The sequence below is a fragment of the Pogoniulus pusillus genome, chromosome 20 (genome assembly GCF_015220805.1).
Source record: "Pogoniulus pusillus isolate bPogPus1 chromosome 20, bPogPus1.pri, whole genome shotgun sequence".
Taxonomy (NCBI): domain Eukaryota; kingdom Metazoa; phylum Chordata; class Aves; order Piciformes; family Lybiidae; genus Pogoniulus; species Pogoniulus pusillus.
The window spans coordinates 10796442-10820920 of NC_087283.1; the positions used below are offsets into that span (position 1 = coordinate 10796442).

At 60.0% G+C, this 24479-nt stretch overlaps 4 protein-coding genes across 4 annotated transcripts; 3 read left to right on the forward strand and 1 right to left on the reverse strand.

Annotated features, from left to right (window-relative positions):
- Window positions 1-2065: 2065 nt before the first annotated feature.
- On the forward strand, window positions 2066-6731 carry HAS3 (hyaluronan synthase 3). Its single transcript, XM_064160182.1, has 4 exons — window positions 2066-2098; window positions 2784-3404; window positions 3935-4036; window positions 4906-6731. The coding sequence occupies exons 2-4, from the start codon at window positions 2784-2786 to the stop codon at window positions 5827-5829; spliced, it is 1647 nt and encodes a 548-aa protein (XP_064016252.1). The 5' UTR covers window positions 2066-2098; the 3' UTR covers window positions 5830-6731.
- CHTF8 (chromosome transmission fidelity factor 8) lies at window positions 6613-8239 on the reverse strand. Its single transcript, XM_064160184.1, has 4 exons — window positions 8116-8239; window positions 7627-7669; window positions 7384-7501; window positions 6613-7294 (listed from the first exon to the last, which is right to left on the reverse strand). The coding sequence occupies exons 2-4, from the start codon at window positions 7647-7649 to the stop codon at window positions 7070-7072; spliced, it is 366 nt and encodes a 121-aa protein (XP_064016254.1). The 5' UTR covers window positions 7650-7669; window positions 8116-8239; the 3' UTR covers window positions 6613-7069.
- Window positions 8240-8312: 73 nt separating this feature from the next.
- Window positions 8313-14109, forward strand: UTP4 (UTP4 small subunit processome component). The gene is made up of 16 exons (XM_064160181.1): window positions 8313-8499; window positions 9677-9868; window positions 9975-10059; window positions 10173-10262; window positions 10373-10581; window positions 10727-10898; window positions 10979-11070; window positions 11387-11483; window positions 11799-11863; window positions 11981-12103; window positions 12230-12389; window positions 12638-12744; window positions 12896-12991; window positions 13187-13372; window positions 13510-13620; window positions 13907-14109. The coding sequence occupies exons 1-16, from the start codon at window positions 8341-8343 to the stop codon at window positions 14021-14023; spliced, it is 2061 nt and encodes a 686-aa protein (XP_064016251.1). The 5' UTR covers window positions 8313-8340; the 3' UTR covers window positions 14024-14109.
- Window positions 14110-15011: 902 nt separating this feature from the next.
- SNTB2 (syntrophin beta 2) lies at window positions 15012-23782 on the forward strand. Its single transcript, XM_064160183.1, has 7 exons — window positions 15012-15687; window positions 19622-19832; window positions 20804-21014; window positions 21504-21646; window positions 21846-22042; window positions 22177-22367; window positions 22538-23782. The coding sequence occupies exons 1-7, from the start codon at window positions 15255-15257 to the stop codon at window positions 22628-22630; spliced, it is 1479 nt and encodes a 492-aa protein (XP_064016253.1). The 5' UTR covers window positions 15012-15254; the 3' UTR covers window positions 22631-23782.
- The last annotated feature ends 697 nt before the right edge of the window (window positions 23783-24479 follow it).

Below are 24479 nucleotides of genomic sequence, written 5' to 3' on the forward strand. Positions count from 1 at the left end.
GATGGAGCCCTTCCACCGTGGCACCCTGAGCCCCATTTGTGCCAAGGCTGCCCCATTTGAGCTGAGAGTGTGGCTGGGGACTGAGATGGTGCAGGGCACCCTGCAGAGACCACTGCTGATGTGGGGACATCCCAGCAGCAGGGTCATCCCAGCACTGGGGTCACTTCTCTCCCTCCAGCCAGTGCAGCACCGCAGGCCCCACTCCTGCACCAGGAGCTGCCGCGCACCCACTGGGTGAGGGGAGCAGAGCTGGGGACAGGGGTGCTGTGGGGTCACACCATAGCACCTGGGGACCCAGCCTGGAGCACCCCTTACTGCGTGTCCCTCGGCCCTGCTGGGCACAACCCCCAGTACCCATTTCCCAGGTACTCTGGGCTATGCAGAACTGGATGCTGTGAAGGGCCCAGCACCCCCCTTCCCTGCCAGGTTGGTGGTGCCAAGCTGTGTCTCCACCCCTAGTGAAGCCACCTGTGCCAGGCCCACAAGTCGCTGTGCTGTGCTATGCCGATGGACCGTGTGTGCAGGGGCAGCAGGGACTGCACTGTCCTGCAGAGTGGCAGTGGCTCCTCCTCATTCTCACTGCCATCAGCCCACACCAGTGCCAGTGTTACAGGCATCCACCAGGGTGCTGCTGTACCAACTATGGCTCCCCAAGGCCTGCCACAAGTGGCAGAGATGTTTTTCAGATGAAAAGTCTCTTTTGATGCTGCGGGGTAGACACAGTCAGGCCATCCTGGAGCAGGGGACAAGGAGGTGGCAGTGTCAGAGGAAGAGTTTGGTTTTCACTTTGGGCAGTGGTCCTGTAGCCAGCTGCTGGATGTCAGCCACACACTGAGAGCTGACGGAGACACAGAGTGACCAAGGGGCTGAGGCTGCGGTGAGGGGAGGGCTGTGAGGTGGGGACATGCCACCTCTGCCCCCATGGGGATTACACATGTATCTGGCAGCACCACAGCACCATGCCATGCCAAGTCTGGACACGCCACATGGGTTTCACACCACCATACCCAACCACTGCCAGGCTCAGATAGACCACAGGGAAGCCCCACAAGCAGTGTCAAGCATCACAGTGTGCCCCTGCCCCATGCCCACCGTCTGCAGGCTCACCACTTGCACCTGCCGCTCTACCTCCCACAGTTGGGAGTGTCCAGCCAGCATCACCTGGGTAGTGATGAGGTCTCAGTCAAGGGGACCCATTTGGCCTGGTTGTGCCCCAGGGAGGGTCCAGGCTTTGTCCTGGTGCTGCCTTGTTCCTGGCTCCCAGCCCAGCAGGATACAATGGCTCCTATTAGACTGAGGAACCCAGAAGTGCTCGAATTGTCGTCTGGACTCAACATGGGCCCTCCCAGGGCTGGTTGTCCTCTCTGCTTTTAGTATCACAAAGGGATATGGTGTGGAGGTGGCTCTGATCCTGACCTGAGATGCCCACCAACCATAGGAACAGGGTGGCCAGACAAACCAGGCCCCAGGTGTCTCCAGATGGCTCATAGCAGCCATGGCAGGGACATGGTGGCATGGGGATGTCATGAGAGGTGCCCCAAGAAAGGATACAATGAGACAAGGTAGCCCTTGGGGGGCCAAGAAAAGATACAGTGAGACAAGGAGCCCATGAAGAGGACCCTGAGGTAGCTCCAAGAGTGAGACAAGGGGACAGGAGGAATGGGGTGGCAGCGGGGGAGTGGCACAGGGGCACCCTGAGGTGACCCCACACTACTCTGGGTGATGCTGGCTCTGGGTGATGGTGATGCTGATGTCCACGCAGTGCCGGTGTGGTGCCGGGTGATGCCAGTGCTGATTCCGGTGGCACTCCAGTGCCAGCTGATGCCGGTGCCGGGTGATGATGCTGGGTACTGCCGGTGCCTTTCCTCGCTCCCGCAGTGCGGGGCTGCGGCCGCTGCCAGGTGCCGCCGGTGCCGAGCTGATCCCCACGGGCTGCGGTCGGTGCCGGTGCCGGTGCCGGGGGTAGTGCCGGTGTCGGGCGGGGCCCCCGCGGGCTGCGGGCGGCGCCGGCCCCGCCGTATAAAGGGGCCGCACGGGCCGGGCTGGGCTCATAGCGGCGGCGGCAGCCGGAGTGAGCGGCGGCACCGGCACCACCACGGTGAGTCCCGGTTCCTCCTCCTTCCCGGCCCCGCCGATACCGGCTCAGGGCGTCCACGCCTCCGCGGAGCTGCGAGACCGGCTGCGGCGGCACCGGGAGCGTGGAGCCGACACCGGCTGCACCGGGACCGGGGGAAACCAGGGACTACCGGGGGCTGCAGGGCCCGGGGGGCGGTGGGTCCGGAAGGGGAACTGCAGGCTGCCCTGGGGGTGTTGCCGGCGGCGGGGATGTCTCTGGGGCTGGTTTTGCGCTCTGCCTGTACCCCCAGCCCCGCTGCCGTGCCACTCCATGCAGCTCTGCAGTCCCCGCTGCCCGCACTGCCCGCGCTGCCTGCACCGCTGGTTCCCATCCCGTAGCGGGGTCGGGGTCCGGGCATTGACACCCTCGCTGCTGGAACTCGGGGTGACTGTGTGCGGGCAGAGCCCTTCTCCCTGAGGACACCCTGGGGCTGGGTGCACGATGTCCCTGTGCCCTTCCCTGTCCTCCATCTCGGCTATCGCCTGTGAGCAGCCACGTTCCGACCGGGCTGTGGGGGCTCTGAACCCTCCACACTGTGGTACCGGGACGGTGTCACCTCCAAACTGGCGACAGGGTGGCTATGGGGCAGCAGAGGAGTGGGGTCCCCCTGCTTTCTTCTTCTGAGGAGTCAGACACGGGGTCCTGACACTACTTGGTGTTCCCTTAGATGCCAGTGAGCCTCTCCACGGCCCTGCGTGTGGTCGGGACCAGCCTCTTTGCCCTAGCAGTGCTGGGGGGCATCCTTGCTGCCTACGTCACCGGGTACCAGTTCATCCACACAGAGAAACACTACCTCTCCTTCGGGCTCTACGGGGCCATCCTGGGGCTTCACCTCTTCATCCAGAGTGTCTTTGCCTTCTTGGAGCACCGGCGCATGAGGGGCGAGGGGCAGCCGGTGCGGCCGGGGCGCTCGGTGGCCCTCTGCATCGCTGCCTACCAGGAGGATCCCGACTATCTGAAGAAGTGCCTCCTGTCTGTCAAGCGCATCGCCTTCCCCGATCTCAAAGTGGTGATGGTGGTGGATGGCAATGGCCCCGACGACACCTACATGCTGGACATCTTCCACGATGTGATGGGCTCTGAGCGCTCTGGCAGCTACATCTGGAGGAGCAACTTCCATGCATGGGGCGAAGGGGAGACGGAGGCCGGGCTGCGGGAAGGGCTGGCCTCTGTCCAGGAGCTGGTTCGTGGCACCACCTACTCCTGCATCCTACAGAAGTGGGGTGGGAAGCGTGAAGTCATGTACACGGCATTCCGGGCGCTTGGAGACTCCGTGGACTACATCCAGGTGGATGTGTGGGCTGGGTGGGCATGGGGGAGATGTGGATAGTGAGCATCCTGCCTTTAAGGGGGGTGTGTGGGTGGAGCAGGAGCCCATAGCAGCACTCAGATGCCTGGTGCTGGACCCTGCCCCATGCACTGACGCAGAGCTCGCGGGACTGGGGTTGGAGTAGCCAGAGGTGGAGCCCTGCCTGCAGTGCTGCCCAGGAGGGTTTTGCATCACCTCAGCACATCCCCTGCCAAGGCTGGTGCTACCCTGTGTGGCACCATGTGGGGTGCTAGGACCCCACATGTGCAAGAGAGGGGAGTGGTGGTGGCAGCATCCAGAGCAGGCTCCACCGCAGTGGGGCTGGGTAGCCCAGGGCAGGAGTGGCCGAGCACCACAGGGCTCTCCCGCTCCCTGCCACCGCCTGCCGGTCTCTGGAGCTCTGCCTCGTCTCGCCGGCCGTGGCTCAGGCTTGCCTGGCTGCGGGCTGGGCTGTCTGCCGGGCGCGCGTGGGCGGCGGGAGTGGGGCTTGATGTTCCCTCTACCCCCAGGTGTGTGACTCAGACACAGTGCTGGACCCCGCCTGCACCACTGAGATGCTCCGAATCCTGGAGGCAGACCCCCGCGTTGGTGGCGTTGGTGGAGATGTCCAGGTAACCGCAGCTGTAAGGGGGAGCACCTAGGAGGGGTGGTGGCAGCGGTGAGCAGCCTGAAGTTCAAGGGCAAGCTGATCACAACAATCCTGTGAGTTCTCCAGGCTTGGGACAGTGGCTGGAAACTGCTCAGCTGAAAAGGGCTTTAGGCTGCTGGCTGACAGCAGCTGATGAGCCAGCAGTGTGCCCAGGTGCCCAAGGAGGATCCAGCATCTTGGCTTGGATCAAAGAATTGCAGAATATTAGGTGTTGGAAAGGACCTCTAGAGATCATCTAGGCCAAACCCTCTGCCGATCAGGTGGCTAGCATGACCAGGGCAGGGGCTGTTACCCTGTACTCAGCACTGGTGAGGCCACATCCTGAATCCTGGGTTCAGTTTTTGGGGCCCTTACTCCAAGGACACTGAGGTGCTGGAGCAGGACCAGAGAAGGGCAAGGAAACTGGTGAAAGTTCTAAAGAACAGGTCTTGAGAGGAGCAGCTGAGTGGGGTGGCTCAGCCTGGAGAAAAGGAAGCTCCAAGGAGAGACCTCTTCTGACTCTCTGCAACTCCCTGGAAGGTGGTTGGAGGTAGGTGGGTGTTGGTGTCTTATTTGAAGGAACAAGTAACAGGACAAGAGGAAATGGCCTCAAGTTGCATAACAGCTTAGTCTGGACATGAACTTTTTTCTCTTGAGGGTTATCCAGGCCTGGCCTAGGCTGCCCAGGGCAGTGGTGGAGTCCCCAGCCCTGGAGGGGTTTCAAAGCAGTGGAGATGGTGTTGAGGCACGTGGTGTAGTGGTGACCTGGCAGTGTTGGGCTGATAGTTGGGGCTCAATGGTTGTGAAAGTCTTTCCCAGCCTACACAATTCTGATGCCTGTCTCCTCTGCAGATCCTGAACAAGTACGACTCGTGGATCTCCTTCCTGAGCAGTGTGCGGTACTGGATGGCCTTCAACGTGGAGCGTGCCTGCCAGTCCTACTTCGGCTGCGTGCAGTGCATCAGCGGACCCCTGGGCATGTACCGCAATGCGCTGCTGCAGCAGTTCCTTGAGGACTGGTACCACCAGACCTTCCTGGGCAGCAAGTGCAGCTTTGGGGATGACCGGCACCTCACCAACCGCGTGCTGAGCCTGGGCTACCAAACCAAGTACACCGCTCGCTCCAAGTGCCTGACGGAGACACCCACCCGCTACCTGCGCTGGCTCAACCAGCAGACCCGCTGGAGCAAGTCCTACTTCCGTGAGTGGCTCTACAACGCCCTGTGGTTCCACAAGCATCACCTCTGGATGACCTACGAGTCAGTGATCACTGGCTTTTTCCCCTTCTTCCTCATTGCCACTGTCATCCAGCTGTTCTACCGTGGCCGCATCTGGAACATCCTCCTCTTCCTCCTGACGGTGCAACTGGTTGGCATCATCAAAGCCACCTATGCTTGCTTCCTGCGAGGCAGCGTCGAGATGATCTTTATGTCCCTCTATGCCCTTCTCTATATGTCCAGCCTCCTCCCTGCCAAGATCTTTGCCATTGCAACCATCAACAAGTCAGGCTGGGGCACCTCAGGGCGCCGGACCATCGTGGTGAACTTTGTGGGGCTGCTGCCAGTGTCGGTGTGGGTGGCAGTGCTGCTGGGCGGGCTGGCCTACACCGCCTACAGCCAGGACCTCTTCAGTGAGACTGAGGTGGCCTTCCTTGTGGCAGGAGCCATCCTCTATGCCTGCTACTGGGTGGCCCTGTTCACCCTCTACCTGGCCATTGTCGCTCGGCGCTGTGGCAAGCGGCAAGAGCAGTGTGGGCTGGCCTTTGCCGAGGTGTGACCGTGGTGAGCACTGGGGTGACTGCTGGTCCCCTCCCTGCCAGTGCTGGGCAGCGCTGAGCGCTCCCTCCGCAGCCTTTCTGCTCAAGTCTTGCTCTTTGTTCTTTTGGTTTGTTTTATTCTTTTTCCTTCTGTAAAAAGCAGGGAGAGGCCGAGCCGGGCTGGGCACAACTGCAGTGGTGCCTCTGTGCCATATCAGTGTGCTGTGTGGAGCACTGCTGGCTGTGCTCCTCCCACCCCACCTAGATCCTTCTGCCCTTTGGTGCTTTTTAGGGGGCCTTCCTGGTGTCCCCTTTCATCATGGTGCTACGGCAAAACAGCCTCCACATGGCACCGGTGTCAGCACCGCTGGCTGGTGCTGCCCATCTCTGCCCTATGGTTCTTGTATGTGCAGGCACGTACCCAGTGGGGGGCACGTCCCCTCCTCCCCCACCCCAAACAGCTCTCTCCTCCTTTTAGAGAGGTCTGGCTGCCCCAGGAGGGCACCAACTCCCTTCAGCTTTGCCAAAGAGCCAAGGGAGGGGACCCTAACACGTGGAAACCAGGGCCAAATCATGGCCCCATCATCCCAATGCCGCTGAGATGCCAGATCTGGGGCTCAGTCATGTAGACGAGGGCGGGGAAAAAACAGTTCCCACCTTTCCCTTCCCTGGGAAGGTCCCTCTGGGCCCTCTTTTTCTGTTTCAGGGCTTGAAATCTTTTTACACTCAAGCTTTTAGCTTGTTTTGTTTAATTTAATACAATTTTTTTTAGGAGACTTTTGTAGCTCTTTGGTACTCATTGCTGATGGTTTGTAAATCTATTTATTTTTTAACCTGGGGGGGTGGTGTTGTTTTCTTATTTTGAAAAGTCTGTTTTTATATCCTGGGGGATTTAGCAAAATAAATAATTGCACAGAGAAAAGGCTGTGTGTGGAGAGGATGTGGGACAGCTCTGCATGAGCTCTGAGGAGGTTCTTGTGCAGTAGGAGACTTTTTACCTGGGATGGCAGGTAAGGTTATGCCCCAGAGCTTGGGTTTGTGCCCCACAGATCAGCAGCTCTTAAATGGGGTCATTCTCAGAGGAACAAGTGACCCATGAAGGATTTTGGATCCTGGACATCCAGCACCTTAAGCTAGCCCCAGAGCCTTCCATACAGGACAGCGAAGAGGCAAGGACCAGCCCTGGATCACCCCCACTCGGCAGCAGCATCCAGAGCTGCCTGGCAGCAGAGAAGAGTGCATGACCACCAGTCTGAGTCCTCACACCTTCTTGGGGACGTTGGTGATGATGGGCTTCGGGCGGGTTTTGAAGAGGAGCTTGGTTTTGATGAGGGCTGTGACAGTGTAGTGGGTGTGTGGCTCTGTGGAGCTGGGCTTGGTGCCAGGCTCACCAGCCCCCTGCTTCACCAGGACAGCAAAAGGCTTCTCCAGCTGCACCAGCTTCCCGTAGAGGATGTGGTGGCCCACGATGAGCACAGGGACACCCTGGGGAGAGCAGCAAGAGACTGGGGATGAGGATTGTGCACTCTGGTTGCTGGGGCTGTTTGCAGTAAGACAGTGGAGGGCTGCCTCACCTCATGGGTGTAATGTAGGTCTCCAAGCAGGCTCCCCGACAGCTCCCCACTCTGCCGGGGCTCAATCTCACCCTGCAGCTCCACCAGCACCCACTGTGCCAGGTCTCCAGCACCCGTGCTGCAGGTGAGAAAAGCAGCTTCACCCAGCTGCTCCAGTCCGGAGCCATGGGTGCAGAGCTGGGCACCGCCGTGGGGCAGGCTCTGCCCCCCCTCCCTGCGCTGTGCAGCCCACCACAGCCTCACCTGGAAATGACAATCTGCACCATGCTCCGGCGGCTCCAAGGACCTGCGGAGACACAGTCAGTGCTAGGCGGGTCAGGGCAGACTGCCGCAGTGAGAGCCCCTGCCCTGCTTCCCTCCTCTCTGGCTCCCATGTTCAGACCTCCCTCCGCAAGCAGCCCCCCCTAAGCCCAGTTCTCCCTCTGTGGGCCCTCCAGAACCCCCAGACCCAAGTGGCACCCTGTGCCCTGCAGCTGCTCCCCGGCCCCCAGGAACCACCACGGCCAGTCCTGCCCTTAGGCTTCACAGACCCCTAGGGGCACCTCCGGGCTCTGCAACCTTTCCCGGGCTCCACAGCCCACCACGCTCAGCCAGCCCCTCTCCGGGCCCTGAAGACCCTCGGGCCGGTACCGCGGGGCGCTGATGCCCTCCAGCGGTGCCGGTAAAGCGGGGCCGTGCCGGAGCAAGCCTGGCCAGAGCCTCTCGGTGCGCTGCGTCCCTCCCACGGCTCACCCGCTCCCCCGAGCCCCGGGTTGCTTCCGCCACTCCGTTCCACCTCCCCGCGCCGGGCCGCCCGCTCCGCCCGGCAGCGCCCGAATCTCCCGCCAGGTCGCAATTCCGCCTCCGGTTACCGGGGAGAGGCACTTCCGGTTCCGGGTGCGCCGCTCGCACGTGGGTGCTGCGCGGGGCGGAGCGGGGCCGGGGCCGGGACCGGGACCGGGAGGGACCGGGGGCGGCATGGGCGAGTTCGAGGTGCACCGGGTGCGGTTCTTCGGGCTGGTGCCGGCCGGGGTGCGCTGCCTGGCCCACCAGTCCCGCGGCGGCCGTCTGGCTCTGGCGCGCACCGACGGCGCCGTCGAGATCTACAACTTCGGGGCCAACTACTTCCAGGAGAAGGTGAGGAGGCTGTACCGGCTTGTACCGGGTCGTGCAGCAAAGTAATGGGCCGTGCGGAGCCGGACGGAGCCAGGCTGGAATACACCTGGCCATACCGGGCACCGTACCGGGTTGTACTGAGCCGTATTGGGCTGTGCGGCAGAATAACGCGCCCTGCGGAGCTGTACCGAGCCGTACCGGCTTGTGCCGAGGATGATCAGAGGGCTGGGGCACCTCTCCTGTGGAAACAGACTGGGAGTTGGAGTTATTCAGTTCGGAGAAGGGAACGCTCGGAGGAGACCTTACTGTGGCCTTCCAGTATCTGAAGGGGGTCTACAGAAAAGCTGGGGAGGGACTTTTTAGGGTGTCAGGTAGTGACAGGAGCAGGGGGAATGGATCCAAGCTAGAGGAAGGGAGGTTCAGATTGGATGTTAGGAAGAAGTTGTTCTTTATGGGGGTGATGAGACACTGGAACGAGTTGCCTGGGGGGTGGTGGAAGCCTCATTCCTATAAGTTTATAAGGCCAGGCTGGATGGGGCACTGCGCACCCTGACCTAGTGTGAGGTGTCCCCGCCCGTGGCAGGGGGGTTGGGACTGGATGAGCTTTGGAGGTCCCTTCCAGCCCTGGCAGTTCTGTGATTCTGTGGTTGTGCCCAGCTGTAGTGAGCAGTACAGATTGGAGAAGAGGAAGCTCAGAGGAGACTAATTCCTCTCTACAACTACCTGAAGGGAGGTTTAAGCCAGGTGGGGGTCAGTCTTTTGTCCCAGGCATCCAGTGACAGAACAAGAGGACATAGTCTCAAACTGCACCAGGGCAGGGTCAAGCTCGATGTTAGGAAGAAGTTCTTCACAGAAAGAGTGATTTGCCATTGGAATGGGCTGCCTGGGGAGGTAGTGGAGTCACCATCCCTAGAAGTGTTTAAGAAGAGACTGGATGAGGCACCTACTGCCATGGTTTAGTTAATTAGAAGGTATTAGGTGATAGGTTGGACTCGATGATCTCAAAGGTCTTTTCCAACTTGGTTAATTCTGTGATTCTGTGATCCTGTACTGGGTTGTACCCGGCCATACCAAGCCAGAGTGGCTTGCACCCAGTCGTGCTGGGCTGTACCGTGTTGTACCCAGCTGTACCGAGGCATACTGGTCTGTACCAAGCTGCACCGTGCCATGCAGCAGGGTGATGAGCATCCCTCTGCAGGTGATCCCTGGGCATGAGACGCGGTCGGTGGAAGCGCTGTGCTGGGCGGCAGGAGACCGTCTGTTTGGTGCTGGCCTTAGCGGGAACATCACTGAGTATGACCTGGCCCGGCTGTGTGTCTCCCACTCGGTTGATGGCTGCGGGGGCCCTATCTGGAGCATGGAGGCCAATGGCAGTGGCACCCAGCTGGCGGTAGGTGCAGTCAGCAGTGGCACCAAGGTGCACTTGCAGACCCAGGGTAGTGGTGGAGGGTGAGGGTCTACCTGTCCTGCTGGGACTGACCCCAGTGCTCCTGCAGATTGGCTGTGAGGATGGCTCTGTTAAGCTCTACCAAGTTGTTCCCGGTGGCATCCAGTTTGAGCAGAACCTGGACAGGCGGAAAGGTGAGTCAGTGAGGGCTTGCTGCTGCTGCAGCAGCATCCTTCTCTCCTTCCTAGCTGCCCTGGTCGTGATGACCATGTCCGTGGGGTGACATCTGGAGTTTCCTTGCCTGCAGGACGCATCCTGTGCCTCTCCTGGCACCCGTCGGGCTCTCACATAGTGGCTGGCTCCATTGACACGTTCCGTGTGTTAGACGTCTCTTCAGGTAACTCACACCTGAGGGCTGAGCATGGCCTCTCCCTGGGACCACTGGCACATTCTGCACTTTGTAAGGGGATCCCTTTGGCACCTCCAAACCTCTTCCCTTCTCCCTAGGCACAACAGTGCAGACGGTCATGGTGAATTACCACGTGCAGAAGGTGAAGCGTGAGTGCATTGTGTGGAGCATTGCCTTCCTCTCCAGCGGCACCGTCATCACCTCAGACTCCTTTGGGAGGGTGCAGTTCTGGGGCTGGGAGCAAGGGACATTGCAGGAGTCCTACACCGTCAGTGCCTCGCCTGCCCTCTCGCTGGCTGTGTCAGAGGTGAGCAAAACCCTCCGTGTGTCACTCAGCCCTGTCTGAGCTCCTTTGTGCTTGACTGGAGACACTCAGTAAGGGCTGGGTGTGAGGCTGCTAGTCCCTTTTGTTCTTCCTGCTCTGCAGCCACTAACCCTGTTTCCCACATCAGAGTGAGGACAGCCTGATCGTGGGCACCTCCACTGGTGCCACCTATCAGTTCCAGCTGCTGCCGGTGAAGATGGACAGCCAGGAGAAGCGCTGGGTGCGCACAAAGCCCTTCCAGTATCACACCCATGATGTGCGAGCTGTAGCTCACAGCTCCACAGCTCTCATCTCTGGAGGTAGGACCAGCCCTGGTCACGGGGAAGGCTTGGGGGTTTCCTCCTGCTGCTGGTTTGGCTGAGCTCTGCTTGGCTTCCAGGCCTGGATGCACAGCTGGTGATCCGCCCGCTGATGGAGAAGGTTGGCAAGAAGGGCTACGATGTAGCCCTCCGCAGATTCACCTTCCCACACGTGAGTGCTGCTCTGAGCAGGGGCTGATAGTTGCCAAGGCTGGCTCTTCCTGCAGGAGAAGGCTGGCCCTCCCTGCCTCACCAGGTCCCCTCCCTGGCCCTAGCATGTCTGGATGCTCCTGCCATGGAGCAGGTAGAAGTTGGGGAGCTTGTCTTGCTGGTCCTACTGGGTCTCCATCTCTGTGCTCCCATCCCACGGGACCTGAGTCCTTGCTCTCCCCCACCCCAGTCTCTGGCACCCTGGGGCATTCTGGCTTTGGCCCAGCCTTTCCTGCCAGGCTGCGGGTTCATGTCAGTCTGCCCATTTCTGCCCACAGCGACGCCTTGTCTCCTGTGCCAGGAAAGCCCGGCTGCTTCTCTTCCAGTTCTCCCAGCACCTGGAGCTCTGGAGACTTGGCTCCACTGAGGAGACTGGTGAGTTGTAAGGCCTAGCTCTCCAGTCTGAGCCCCATGGCAGAGCCAGCAGGATTTGGGGCATGAACTGTTCTCTTGAAGCAGCAGGGGGTTGGTTGAAGTCAAGCCCTTTCTTCGCCACAGTCCTGCACTGGTGATGGCCACAGTCCAGGCTGTGTTTCCCAGCATGGTGTGTGCTTGGGCACAGGCTGAGCTCAGATTTCCAGCAGGAGATTGGGAAAGGGTCTGGGCTCTCCCTTAGACACATTCCTCAGCTGCTTGACAGGATTTGTGCAGTTTTCCCACTGTCACTGATACAGTTTCCTGGTGTCCTAGGAAAGGACGGTGAGGTCCTTCCCTTGTGCCGCATGCCTGAGCACCTCGTGCAGCTTAAGAGCAAGGTAGGCCTGGGCTGAGGGCCTGCCCCGATGCCTACCCTGTCCCTCCAAGCATCTGAGCTGCATGTGCTAGGCTGCTGGGGATCTCCCAGGCCCTGCTCAGCCCCTCTGCCTTTCTAGGGTCCAGAGCACATCTACTGCAGCTGTGTCTCACCCTGCGGCAGCTGGGTTGCCTACTCCACAGCCTCCCGCTTCCACCTCTGTCAAGTGCAGTGCGAGGGCAGCAATATCAGCGTTAAGAAGGTAAGGAAGGTGACTGGCTGCCCTGGGAAGGGGTGGCGAGGGGGTCTCAGGGGGCTGGCAGGGTTTGCAGGTAGCGAGTGCTAGCAGCCACCTACCACTGCCTCCCTGCTTTCATCCCCCTTCAAGGTCCCCAAAGTGCCCAAGTTGCTGCTCCCAGCCTACCAGCTCCAGTTCTCCTCCAACTCTCGCAGGCTTTTCATTGGCTCCGCTCGAGGCTCCGTCCACATCCTGCAGCTCCTGGAGCCAGGGCACTGTGCACATCTGCACACATTTCAGCCACCCTCAGGTTTGAGCTGGGGGGAAGCTGGGGTCACTGGGCTCCCTATCCCCTCCCCAGGGGCCAAGCGTGTCCCCGCATTCCTGTCCTGGAGTGTGTATGTGTCCTCTCTACCCAGCAGTCTCTGCTCTGTGCCACACTCATGGTCTGACATGAGTGAGGAGGGAGATGGGCTGGGGGCACATGGATCTGGATGTCTTCTGGGGTGGCTCTGGGACTCCAGGCTTCTGTTTCAGCTGCTGAGGGTGTTTCTACAGGGTCCCCCGAGGCTGTTTACCTGCTGGCATCAAGTGCTGATGGGCTTTGGCTGGCTGCAGTTGGTGGGGACTGGGTGATCCATATCTACAACCTGAAATACTTAAAGGTAGGAGCATAAATGATTCTGGAGGCCAGGTGATGGGAGGGATCAGTGTGTAGATCTCATTTCTAAAGCAGGACTGGGGGTGGGTAAGAAGGGAACGGGGTCTGAGAGGTGGCCCCAGCTGTTCCATTAGCACCATCCTTCTCTGTCACAGTATCACTGCACAGTGCCCATGTACAACTGCGCCGTGACAGCCCTCGCCATCCACCCCCTCATCAACACCCTGGTTATTGCCTACTCGGACCAGCAGGTAGGAGGAACTCTCCCAGTCACAGCCCTTCTCAGCCCAGTCCTTTCCTTGTGGATCTTTCCCTGACTGCAGGAGAGCCATGGTTCCAGGCTGTCCTTCACTGTCTCTGGCAGGAGCCTTGCCAGAGCATGAGGGTGATGCCAGGGAGGACCAGACATCACAAGCTTCCCCATTTTCCTTCTTCCACCTCTCCAGCTGTTTGAGTTCAGCATCCTCAAGAAGAAGTACACGTCCTGGAGCCGCATGGTGCAGCAGCGCGGGCTGCACAAGGCCTGGCTGGAGAGAGATGCGCCCATCACCCACATCACCTTCAACCCCAAGAAACCCTCACACATCCTGCTCCATGACCTCTACATGTTCTGTGTCCTCGACAAGTCCCTGGTGAGCCCCTGTGCCTGAATAAGAGGGGTGGGTTTGTGCCTGGGGCATCTCCCCTGTCCAATCTGGGTGTCCCAGTTCTCACTGGGAGTGGTGATGGTCCAGGCAGTGCTAATTGGTGTCATGGATTCTGCTCATAGCCCTTGCCGAAAAATAGTACCCTCCTGATGAACCAGAACACTCTGAAGCAGCTCCCAGAGACTGCCCGGAAGCAGGAGCTCCACGCCTTCAAGATCTGCAAGAAGTTCCAGGTGGGTGATTGTATTGCTTGTTGTGTGCTCCATCTGCTCTTGTGCTCCTGGTGCCAGGTGCCCAAGTGACAGAGCAGAGCTTGGTCTTGGTCCCTATCACAGTGCAGCCTCTTTCTGGGATCTCATGAGCTCCACTTATCTGGCAGCTCCTGCAGCCCCTGAGCAGTTCCCATGGGTACAAGTAAACCAGAACCAGCTGCAGGGCAATTGGTATGCCCTTGCCAAGCTGAAGCAAGTGCAGGACTGGCACCATGTTCTCATCTCCTGCCCCTTCCCTGTCCCACAGCCCCTGCTGTTTGTGGATCTGTTGGATGAGAACTCCCTCGTGGTGGTGGAGCGACCCATCATGGACTTCAAGACCCAGCTGCCCCTGCCCATCCAACAAAAGAAATTTGGCACCTGAGAGCAGAAGGAGCTGCTCCAGCTGCAGGAACTGTGTGTATGTGGATTTCCTCAGGAGCTGTAGGAATAAACCTGCCATTCTGCACAGCTGTGGGCACAGGACTTGTCCTTAGAAAATGGTTTGGCATGGAAGAGACCTTTAAGATTGAGTCCAACTGTTGACCTAGCACTGTGAGGTCATCACTAAGCCATATCTCTCAACACCACATCTCAACTTTGAAACCCCACCAGGGATGGGGACTCCACTATTGCCCTGGGGGGCAGCACGGCCCAACCCTTTTGGGGAAGAAAGTGTTCCTCAAGTCCAACCTAAACATCCCTGGTGCAACTTGAGGCTGTTTCGTCTTGTCCTACAGCTTGTTCCTTGGGAGGAGAGACCAACCCCCACTGGGCTTTGATCTCCTCTCATGGAGTTGTGGGGGAACCAGAAGGTCTCCCCTTAGCCATCTTTTCTCCAGGCTGAACAATCCCAGTTCCCCAAGCCACTCTTTGTAAGACCTTCTCCAGACCCTTCACCAGCTTTCTTGTCTTTCCTGAAGTGAGTGGCCTAAAACTGAACCCAGTATTAAAGCCGTGGCCTCACCAGTGGCTTTGAAGGTCCCTTCCATCCCACTCTTGAATTCAGCACCTCACTGTCGATGTCACAGATTAGCTTTGACCTCATCAAGAAGATGTGGCCGCCTTGGAGGACTCCCGTGCCCTTCCAGGGCTGAAGAGATACAAGGTGCCACCTCCTCTTCCCTGCTGTGCCATCACAACAGCCCAGTAGCTTGGTGCCCACTTTTCCAGTGCCACCAGTACCCCAGTGTGCAGTTTCTGCTTGGTGAGACCAAAGTAACCACTTAATCTGGAAGGCGTAGGGCGCCTCAGAGGAGTAGGGTCTGGGTTTGGGCATTGGAAGTGGGGGCTTCAGGGAGGGTGTTACGAAGTAAGTGGGGCTTCAAAGGGCGAGCTCGGCGCGGAATGCCGCGAGAGGCGTGAAATAAAGCCCGGGGTGTGGCCCCCGCGTCTCCCTTCTGCGCCACCAATCGCAGCAGCGGCGGAGTGGTGCCCCTGTTGCGATTGGTCGCGCAGAAGGGAGGGGCGGAGCCTCTTAATCCCGCCTCCTCCCTGCCTGCACAGCCAATCGCAGAGCGCCATGCGGGCGAGGGGCGTGTCTGCGTAATCACGCCCCCTAAAAAAGCCACGCCCCCTCACCCCCGGTACTCGGCGACGGTAGCGGCGGCAGAGGCATGGCCGTGTGGACCCGGGCTGGCAAGACGGGGCTGTTAGAGCTGCTTTTAAGGGAACGCTGGGTACGGGTAGCGGCGGAATTAAACGGGGAATCTTTGAGTTTAACGGCGGAACCGGGAGGAAGTGAAACGGCGGCAGTTAACGGCGTAATTAACGGCAACGCAGAGGCAACGGCAGCTCCCGGTTGTGTGAGGAGGGTGCGGGTAGTGAAAGCGGAAGCGGGAGGGCTTGGTATTAGTATTAAAGGAGGGAGGGAGAATCGGATGCCGGTCCTCATCTCTCGGATCTTCCCCGGTTTGGCGGCGGAACGGAGCGGGGCGCTCCGTTTGGGCGACGCTATTCTCGCCGTTAACGGTGTTGATCTCCGGGATGCCACCCACGATCAAGCTGTCCAGGCGTTGAAGCGAGCCGGGAGGGAGGTCATTCTCGAAGGTAACAGCTAAGACCCCCTCTCCTCGTGTCTCCTATAGCGGCCCCCGGTGCTCCCTTACTCTACTGGGTGTCTCCTTGTCCCGTTACCGGGTCCTACAACACTCCCTTGCCGCTGTCACCGGCTTTCCAGACCCCTCCTTGGGCCTCTTTTCCAACTTGGGCAGAACCCTATTTCCCCCAGCCCACCTCAAATGCCTCTGTGTCGCCCCCAAAATCTTCAACTCCGGTGCTGGTCCCAGTGTGCCGCTGCCTGGCATGGGGACAGGGGTGTCCCCTCCCTACCTGTGGTCGGATAGGGAACCCTTTCAGCTGGGGACAAGGAAGGGCTGGCTCTGCTGACTGTGTCCCCCAGGACAGAGCTAGGGGGCTCTGAAACAGAGCTGGGGACCCTTAGCTCCAGCATCTAACCAGGACAGGGTGCCCCCCATCTTCGGGGCAGAGCATCCAAGGTAGATGCTTTTGACCCCTTGAGTCCCCAGGGGGTGGCTTTGGGCTCTGCCTTGTCCGTGTGAGTTCTGTGTCCCCATGTGCTCTGTGACCCTATGGGCTCCATGCCTATGGTGCAGCCAGCTCAAAGCCAGCCTGGCACAGCCACCAGCTCCTGCCTGACCTGTTCCTGGCAGCCCAACAAGCTCAGACAGGACCTGCCTGGCTCGGAGGCACGTGGCACAGGGACTCATGCCATGGGGCATCACATCCCAGGCATCCAGTAGGACACAAAACCCATGTGCCGTGGGTCCTGGTGGCCTGTGCAGGTCCATGGTGCGACACACACTGTACTGGCATCATGGCAAAGCTGTCTGTTCTCCAGTGTGTGAGGCTGCTCCATGGGTGGACACTGGGCTTGGGTGGTTGTGCCAGCTGGGCTGGGCTGACCTCAGTGATGGGCACTGCCGCCCACCCATCTCCTTCTGGTATGATGTGCCAGCATAACGACAGGCAGGTGGGCTCCCTGACACAGCCCTAATTGGCATAGGATGACTTTGTGTGGCTTGACCATGGGTGGGGGGCTGTGAGTGTTGGGTTTGGTGTTAGGGCCACCACTGTAGGCAGGACTCTGCCTCCTTCCCCTCGCTCCCGCCTCATGCTGCCTGGTCGTTTGATCCTGTCCCACAGGAGCTCCAGCCCTGCACTGTCTTTGTCCCTTGCTTCCGCTGCGGGCACTGCAGCAGCCCTCTGCTTCCCTTACCAGTCAGGGCTACAGGGCTGCTCATGGCTGCCCCACAGCCTGGCAGGATGTCTGGTGGCTGGCAATCATCTGTGGGCCTGAGAGAGGAGCTGGCAAAGACCTTGGATGTGCCATCCTGCCTTGTTCCTCCTTGCCAGGCACTGGAGGCATGACCACCCTGGCATGTGCTAGGGCTTCACCTGGGTTAGTGGTAGAGCATGGGATCACTGACTCTGCTCCAGCACCCCAGTGGGGTTGGTAGCATAGGGTTGGACTACATGGGCCCATACTGGGCACTTTCCTCCCAAGGTATGTGCAGGCCCAAGGCACACTCTGGCACACTACGGGAAAGGATCCTTTCTGCTTCTGTGGGCAGAGCTGGTGGGCACACGGACTGGCCAGGCACTGGTGAAGGGGAAGGCTGGTTACACATTTGACACGTATGGCCGCAGCAGGGAAACTTTGGTGTTTCATCTCTAGGTGCTGGTGGCAGGAGAGTGCCATGATGAACCAGTGCCACCTGGGTGGCGCAGAAGGTTTTAGCCCTGGCTGGTGCTAACCTGGTGCTGCCATGCAGGCAGAGCAGCTGCCTTCCTGCCTCAGGCCAGGCGAGGGGTGCAGGCGACGGCTGGGCTTCCTTTGCGGTGAGCACGTAGGCGGGGCGGCAGCCGCTGTGCTGAGCAGGCTCTGCGCCGGCCACTGGCTTACCAGGACCAGAAAAGATGGTTGTAAGTGCCAACGCCCTGATGCCACTTTTATGCCTATTGGTGTGGGGAACTTTGTGTTCCTGCATGTGCTGTAGCTGTGATGCCCTGAAAGCAGGGAGCTGGTTCTGCTGCCATCCTCACCAACCCATGTGGTCTTGTGTATCTGCTCGATGCTGTGCAGTGTGTGCCATGGTGGCCAAATTTGCACAGTGGCTACCTGGTGGTCTGAGTTGCCACTGACATCCCCCAGCGTGGCCAGCAGCACCCTGGCATGATGCTCAGGCTCCTGCATGGTTATGTGCTCAGCTCCACCTCATGTCCTTCCACCTCCAGAGGCTTTTGGTGAGCCCAGTCTTTGGAAGGGTGGTGGCTGTTCCCCAGTGGAGCTTGGCACTGGCACTGCAGGGTCGTGGCACCATGGGCTGGAGCCCTGCCATGGGCTGGCTGGAGGTTGCAGGCTCTCGGCTTGTGCTGGAGGCAGCCTGCAACATCTGGTAAACATCTGCCAAGTGGCCCCGTGGCGGGAGCTGCCGCTGCCCCCGGCGCTGCTGTGTCCTGCCCGTCCAGGCAGTGGGATTAGGTGTGTGCGGGCAGCGGTAATCCTGGGATCAGCACGGCCGGAGGCTAATATTAACTCGTTTGATGCCCGCAGCAAGGACAAGCGCCTCATGGCAGCACGTCCCCAGCTCAGCTTGGCAAATCTGGTGGGAAGGTGGGTGGCTGACATCTCCCTGCCTGCTGCCCATCCCCACTGGCATCTCCCTGCCTGCACTTCATCCCCACCAGCATCTTCCTACTCACTCCCCATCCCCACTGACATCTCCCTGCCCGTGCCACAGGCAGATGTTATCCGGGGGATTTGCAGCCAGTGAGGCCTGGGCTATGACAAACACCAAGCTACAGTGTACAGCAGCAGCACAACCAGCAAAGAGCAGGACCTGGGCCCCACCACCGCCGTTCCCTCTCATCAAAGAGCTTGTTGCCAGCTGGCCTGGCTGGGGCGGGGGTGTTGTGCCGGCTCTGTGGACACTTCCAGGGCAGCAGAGAGCTTCGCTTCGTGGATTGCAGCTTACTTGTTTTTTCTTGGTTAACTCCCTGCTGCCCCAGGGTGTGGACGCTGCTGTTCCCAGCACGTTCCTCCGTGCGGGGATCTCACGGCATGCGTGCTGGCTGGGGAGCCATGTCCGGGCGGGGGTCCAGCACCGGCTGCAGGCTTGCTCACAGCTTTCCTGCCTGGCCAAGTGTCCCATCCCACCCTGGCGGCCTCATCCCTACTCCGGCAGCCGGCTCGGCTGACACTCCTAGACATCTTGAGGGTGTTGGCTGTCCCTGAGAGGGGCAGCCAGGGCAGCCGTCGGCACCGGTGAGCCCACAGCAGCATCAGGACCTCCCACTCACCCCATCCCGAGTTGGGCTGGGCTCTGGGATACTGCAGCCTCACCAGAGCTCTTCTTTGGCTGGGCTGGATGGTGTTTGGGGAGGGACAGTCAACGGGGAATAGGAGTTGGTGCCTCCTTCCTTCCTGTCTGGAGAAGAGCGTGGAGCCGAGATGTCCTGGCTGCAAGCTCCCTCTCCTTGTCCTGCTGTCACAGACAGCACCACGGGGTCACCTCGCATCAGCACCACGGTGCTGGAAACTTGGACGGTGCCGCCCTGGCAGTGCAGCAGCTGTGGCGTCTCAGGATGGGGCTGCAGCCTGACCTCCTGCCCGGCCCCATTGTGCTGGGCGCCTTCCCTTTCCGACGCCGGCCGCCGGTAAAGGCGATGAGCTGCCGCTGCCTTTCTGAAGCTCCCAGCATCTTCATCTCGGGCAGGGTGGGACCCTCTGGCCCTGCTCCAGTCCCCAGGGCTTCTACACCCCTGGGGTGGGAGGGTGGGGTGCCCAGTTCCTCTGCTTGTGATATGAGGCTGGGTGGTAAATATATTTCCCTGGGCATGAGCTGTGCTGGGGGGGGGGTTCCGCAGTCACTCAGGACTGGCTGAGATCACTCTCCACAGGCATCCCTTGGGTGCAAGACCCCTGCCCAGCCCTAACCTGTCCCCTCCATTCTGCCCTCAGTGAAGTTCATGCAAGAGGTGAGCCCCTACATCAAGAAGCCCTCTCTGGTGTCAGATCTGCCATGGGAGGGGGCCACCCCACAGTCGCCCAGTCTGAGTGGCAGTGAGGACTCAGGATCCCCCCAGCACCAAGGTCCCCGTGACCGCAAGGTGATCCCACTGAAGATGTGCTTCGTCGCCCGGAATCTCAGCATGCCCGACCTGGAGAACAGGTGAGGGCAGGGGCTGCCTGTGTGTCTCCACCTAGTGGTTAGAGTCAGAAAGTCACTTTGGTTGGGAAATGTCCAGCCATTAACCCGGCACTGCCAGGTCACCGCTAAACCATGTCCCTTAACACCCTGTCTTCTCACCTGCGAAATCCATCCAGAGATAGGGACTCCACCACTGCCCTGAGCAGCCTGGGCAACCCTTCTGGGGAAGAAATTGTCCCTCACATCCAACCTAAACCTCCCTTGGTGCAAACTGAAGTCATTTTCTCTTGTCCTGTTGCTTGTTCTTTGGGAGAAGAGTCTAACTCCCATCTGGCCCCAACCTTCTTTTAGGGAGTTGCAGAGAGCCAGAAGGTCTCCCCTCAGCCTCCTCCTCTCCAGGCTGATCAACCCCAGTTCCCTCAGCTGCTCCTCACATGACCTGTTCTCCAGACCCTTTACTGGTTTCATTGCCTTTCTTTGGTCCCACTCCAGCACCTCAGTGTCCTCCTTGGAGTGAGTGGGCCCAAAACTCAGCCCAGTATACTCAAGGTGTGGCCTCACCAGTGCTCAGTAGAGGGGACAACTCCCTGCCCTGATCCTCCTGGTCACACTATTGCTGATCCAAGCCAGGATGTTGATGGCCTTCTTGGCACACTGCTGTTTGTTGGCATGGGGATCCTCTTCCCTGTGTACCATCCAGGACAGGTCTAGGAGTTACCCCTTGCTGGGACCACGACCTCTCATTTCCTTCACTGAGCCAGGAAAGGAAAATCCAAGGAGTTTGGCCAGGACCAGGCTGCGCAGTGCCCTTCTCAGGAGGGCAGCTTCTCCTGGCCATGGAAAGAAGGTCCTTGCAGATCCCCCCAGCTTTGCCAGCCAGCAGGGCTGGTGGTTCCCTGGCACAGCCAGAGCCCAAAACCAATGGGGCCAGTCTGCAGTGCTGGGCATGGGGCACACTGCCCCTGTCCCAGGCAGCACTACATCCCTTGCAGGCTGATCGAGCTGCACTCGCCGGACAGCCGGAACACCCTGATCCTGCGCTGCAAGGACACGGCAACAGCCCACTCCTGGTTCACAGCCCTGCATGCCAACATCACTGCCCTGCTCCCCCAGGTCCTGGCAGAGCTCAACGCCATGCTGGGCACCGGTGGTGCTGTGGCTGGTGGCAGGGAGGTCAAGCACATTGCCTGGTTGGCTGAGCAGGTAGGTGTCACTGATGCTGCTCTGGGGACAGGTGCTGTCTGATGACATCCCTGGGGATGGCAGTGCCACTGAGGCTGTGGTTGCAGCTGCAGAGTCCTGCCACCAGCCTGGGCACTGGGCTGAGCCACTCTCACATTCCCAGCTGTGCTCTGGTGAAGACAGAACTTCTCATGCTCTCAAATCCTTTTGCCAGTGGGGTTTTTGTGCTGGAGATGCTCCTCGCCCCCTTGCTTTCCCAAGAATTTGCTGCTTGGGCACCGTGGCAAGCCCAGCCCCACCAGTGGGCTCCCAGGGTCTGCTCCCAGGTTGGCTTTCTGGGCTGACCACCTTTGGTGGTACCTCACATAATTTACATGAACGCTGCCAGCAGCCTCGCAATGTGGAGCTGCCAGCTTGGGCAGCCGTGGGTACAGGGAGTGGGGTACCAAGGCAGTGGTGGATGCCAGCAGAGCCCTGATGCCCCTCACCATGGCCTGGTGTCTGTTGCAGGCGCGCCTGGACGGAGGGCGGCAGCAGTGGCGGCCGGTGCTCGTGGCGGTGACAGAGAAGGACCTGCTGCTGTACGATGGCATGCCCTGGACCAGGGATGCCTGGGCCTCCCCGTGTCACAGCTACCCGCTGGTGGCTACCAGGTGGGCTTGGTGTGCTGGAAGACAGGGTGTCCCGAGCACAGGGTGCTCTTGGCAACATCCAGTTCCTCATCTTGATGGAGCGGGGACAGAGCCTGAAACAGTGATGGGCGTGGGGTGGCATGGCGCTGGCGTGCTGGTGCTGCCATTGCACCCCTAACACTGCCAGGCCCCCACTTCTGTCCATTCTCCCCCCACCCAGGCTGGTCCACTCAGGCTCAGGCCGCCGCTCACCCGCCCTGGGCTCGGAGCTCAGCTTTGCCACCCGGACGGGCTCCCGGCAGGGCGTGGAGATGCACATCTTCCGAGTGGAGACCCACCGGGACCTCTCCTGCTGGACACGCGTCCTTGTCCAGGGCTGCCATGCTGCTGCCGAGCTGATCAAGGAGGTGACTGTGGGTGAGTGCTCTGGGGTCAGGAGGACCCTTGGGGCTCCCCACTTCCCTCTTGGGGTGCAGTGGGACCCAAGTGGACCCAGGGCATCTGGTGGGCACAGGGTGGGCAGCAAGGCTGAGCCATGCCCATGTTTGCAGGCTGCACACTGGGCGGGCAGGATGTGCAACTCTCCATCCACTATGAGGGTGGTTTCACCATCTGCCGTGAGGAGCCAGGCACCGGCACCGGCACTGTCCTCTTCCGCTACCCCTATGAGAGGCTGAAGATGTCGGCAGATGATGGCATCAGAACCCTCTACCTGGATTTTGGGGGGCCCGAAGGGGAGCTGGTGAGGAGACGGGGAGGGGTTTATTCCTCCAGGGGTGTCTCCTGATTCCCCCCATCCTTGCATCATCCTGACCTGCTGGGTACTGCTGGTGGGGAGCCCCCAGCCCCAGTGCCCCCTGCAGGGTTTGGGTGCTGGCTGGGGGCTGACACTGCTCTCCTCTTCCCCCTCAGGCTCTGGACCTGCACTCCTGCCCCAAGCCCATCGTCTTCGTCCTCCACACCTTCCTCTCAGCCAAAGTCACCCGCATGGGGCTGCTGGTGTAGGTGCCCTGCCCTACCCATCTTCTGCCACCTCAATCCAGCTGGGGAAAGTGGAGGGGACCCTCCCCCAATCCCTCCTGCCCCCACCAGTGCCTTGCTGGGGCCAGGACTTGCCACCCCAAAAGCCACCAGGGACACATCAGGGTGGCTTCCCAGGATGGAGGCAGCGAGCCTTTCCTGCTCCACACCAGCGATCCCAGCCCCCCAGTGTCGGGGGGGGGGTGGTCACAGACACCAGCTTTAATGCCCCTGGGCCTGAAGCCATCACTGATCTCGCCACCTGTGCCTTGGATTGGGGTGAGCCCAGTGTGCCTGACACACTGGGCAACCCCTGGTGCTTCATCCACCCACTTTTGGGGGACCTAGCACCCTCTATGCCTTGGGGGGGTCTCCAAAGGGGGTCACATTGTCTCCAGAGGGGGTGGGTGTGGGCTGTGGGAGCCCCCCCCATAGCTGTAGCACAGGGTCTTCTTGCCCCACGAGAGTGGGGGATGCAGACTCATCTCTTTGGTGTGCTCATGGGCACAAAAAGGGCTGTTCTGAGCCCTGGGGTGCTTGTCTATGTGGCACACTCTGGGGTGCAGGTGGGGCTCAACTCTGCCCCCCCCACACTCCAATTGCTGCCCTCGGGGTACAGCTGTGAGCCCCCAAACCTCTCAAAGCCACAAAACAAATGTTGTGTCTCTGCTGCCCTGGGCAGAGGTGCTGGGGCAACCTGGGACCTCCCCTACCCCAAGCTCTTCTGCCCCATGGCCCCCTGCAGATGCCACAGCCTGTACCCCCCATCCTGGGAGCTACCCATGGGGGCTTACAGGCCCCTGTGGGTTTGGGACAGGATGTGTAGATTGATGCACTTTTGCTTTTTATACTTCCCCCTCTTCTCAAGGGGTTGCAGCTTCCACACCTTAGGGTGCTGGGGGGAGCCCTGGGCAGAGTGGGAGTGGAGAAGCCCACCCCAGGCTCTTGGCTGAGGTCTCAGTTACCCCTCAGCCAAACTCCACTTGCACATTTTTCTGCTTCCCACAGGGCTGTGCTGGGTGGGGGGTGTCAGGGGGGTGTCAGCATACAAGCACTACAGGTCAGGATTGCCCCCCCCCAGTGCCCTTCTATTTTTGTACTCTTTGTAAATCGCTATTTATACCAAACTGCACATTCTGGGGGCTCCGAGTCTCACTTGGGGGGGCGTGGGGGAGGTGTGGCAGTGTGTGCGTGCATGTATGTCTGCTTGGGGAGGGGGCAGCTCGTTCCCAGTACAGCACAGGATGAGAGGGTCTTGCAGGGGGAATGGTTGAGGCAGTGGGGTGGGTTTCAGAGTGGGGGGGGCTCGGATGTGCGCAAGCAATTGGAGCTGTGTCCCACAGACACACGGAGGGCTGTGTGTGACACAGGCCCTGGGTGTTTGCAGGGTTGCAGAGAGGGAGGTGTATGCAGGGGTGTGGGTGCTGGAAGCCCTGGAATCACAGAAGGGTTTGGCTGAAGGAGACCTTCAAGACCCATCAAATCCAGCCATTAACCCAGCACTGCCAGGTCACCACTGAACCAGGTCCCCCAGCACCACATCTCCATGGCTTTGAAGCCCCTCCAGGAGTGGGGACTCCAGCACTGCCCTGGGCAGCCTAGGTCAGACCTTGACAGTGCTCAAGGGGAAGAAGTCGTTCTTAGTGTCCAACCTAAACCTCCCTTGGCACAGCCTGAGGCCATTTCCTCTCATCCTATCACTGATTCCTTGGGAGAAGAGGCTGACCCCACCTGGCTCTAACCTCCTGTCAGGCAGTTGTAGAGAGCCAGAAGGTCTCCCTTTAATTTCCTTTTCTCCAAGCTCAACCACCCCAGTTCCCTCAGCTGCTCCTCA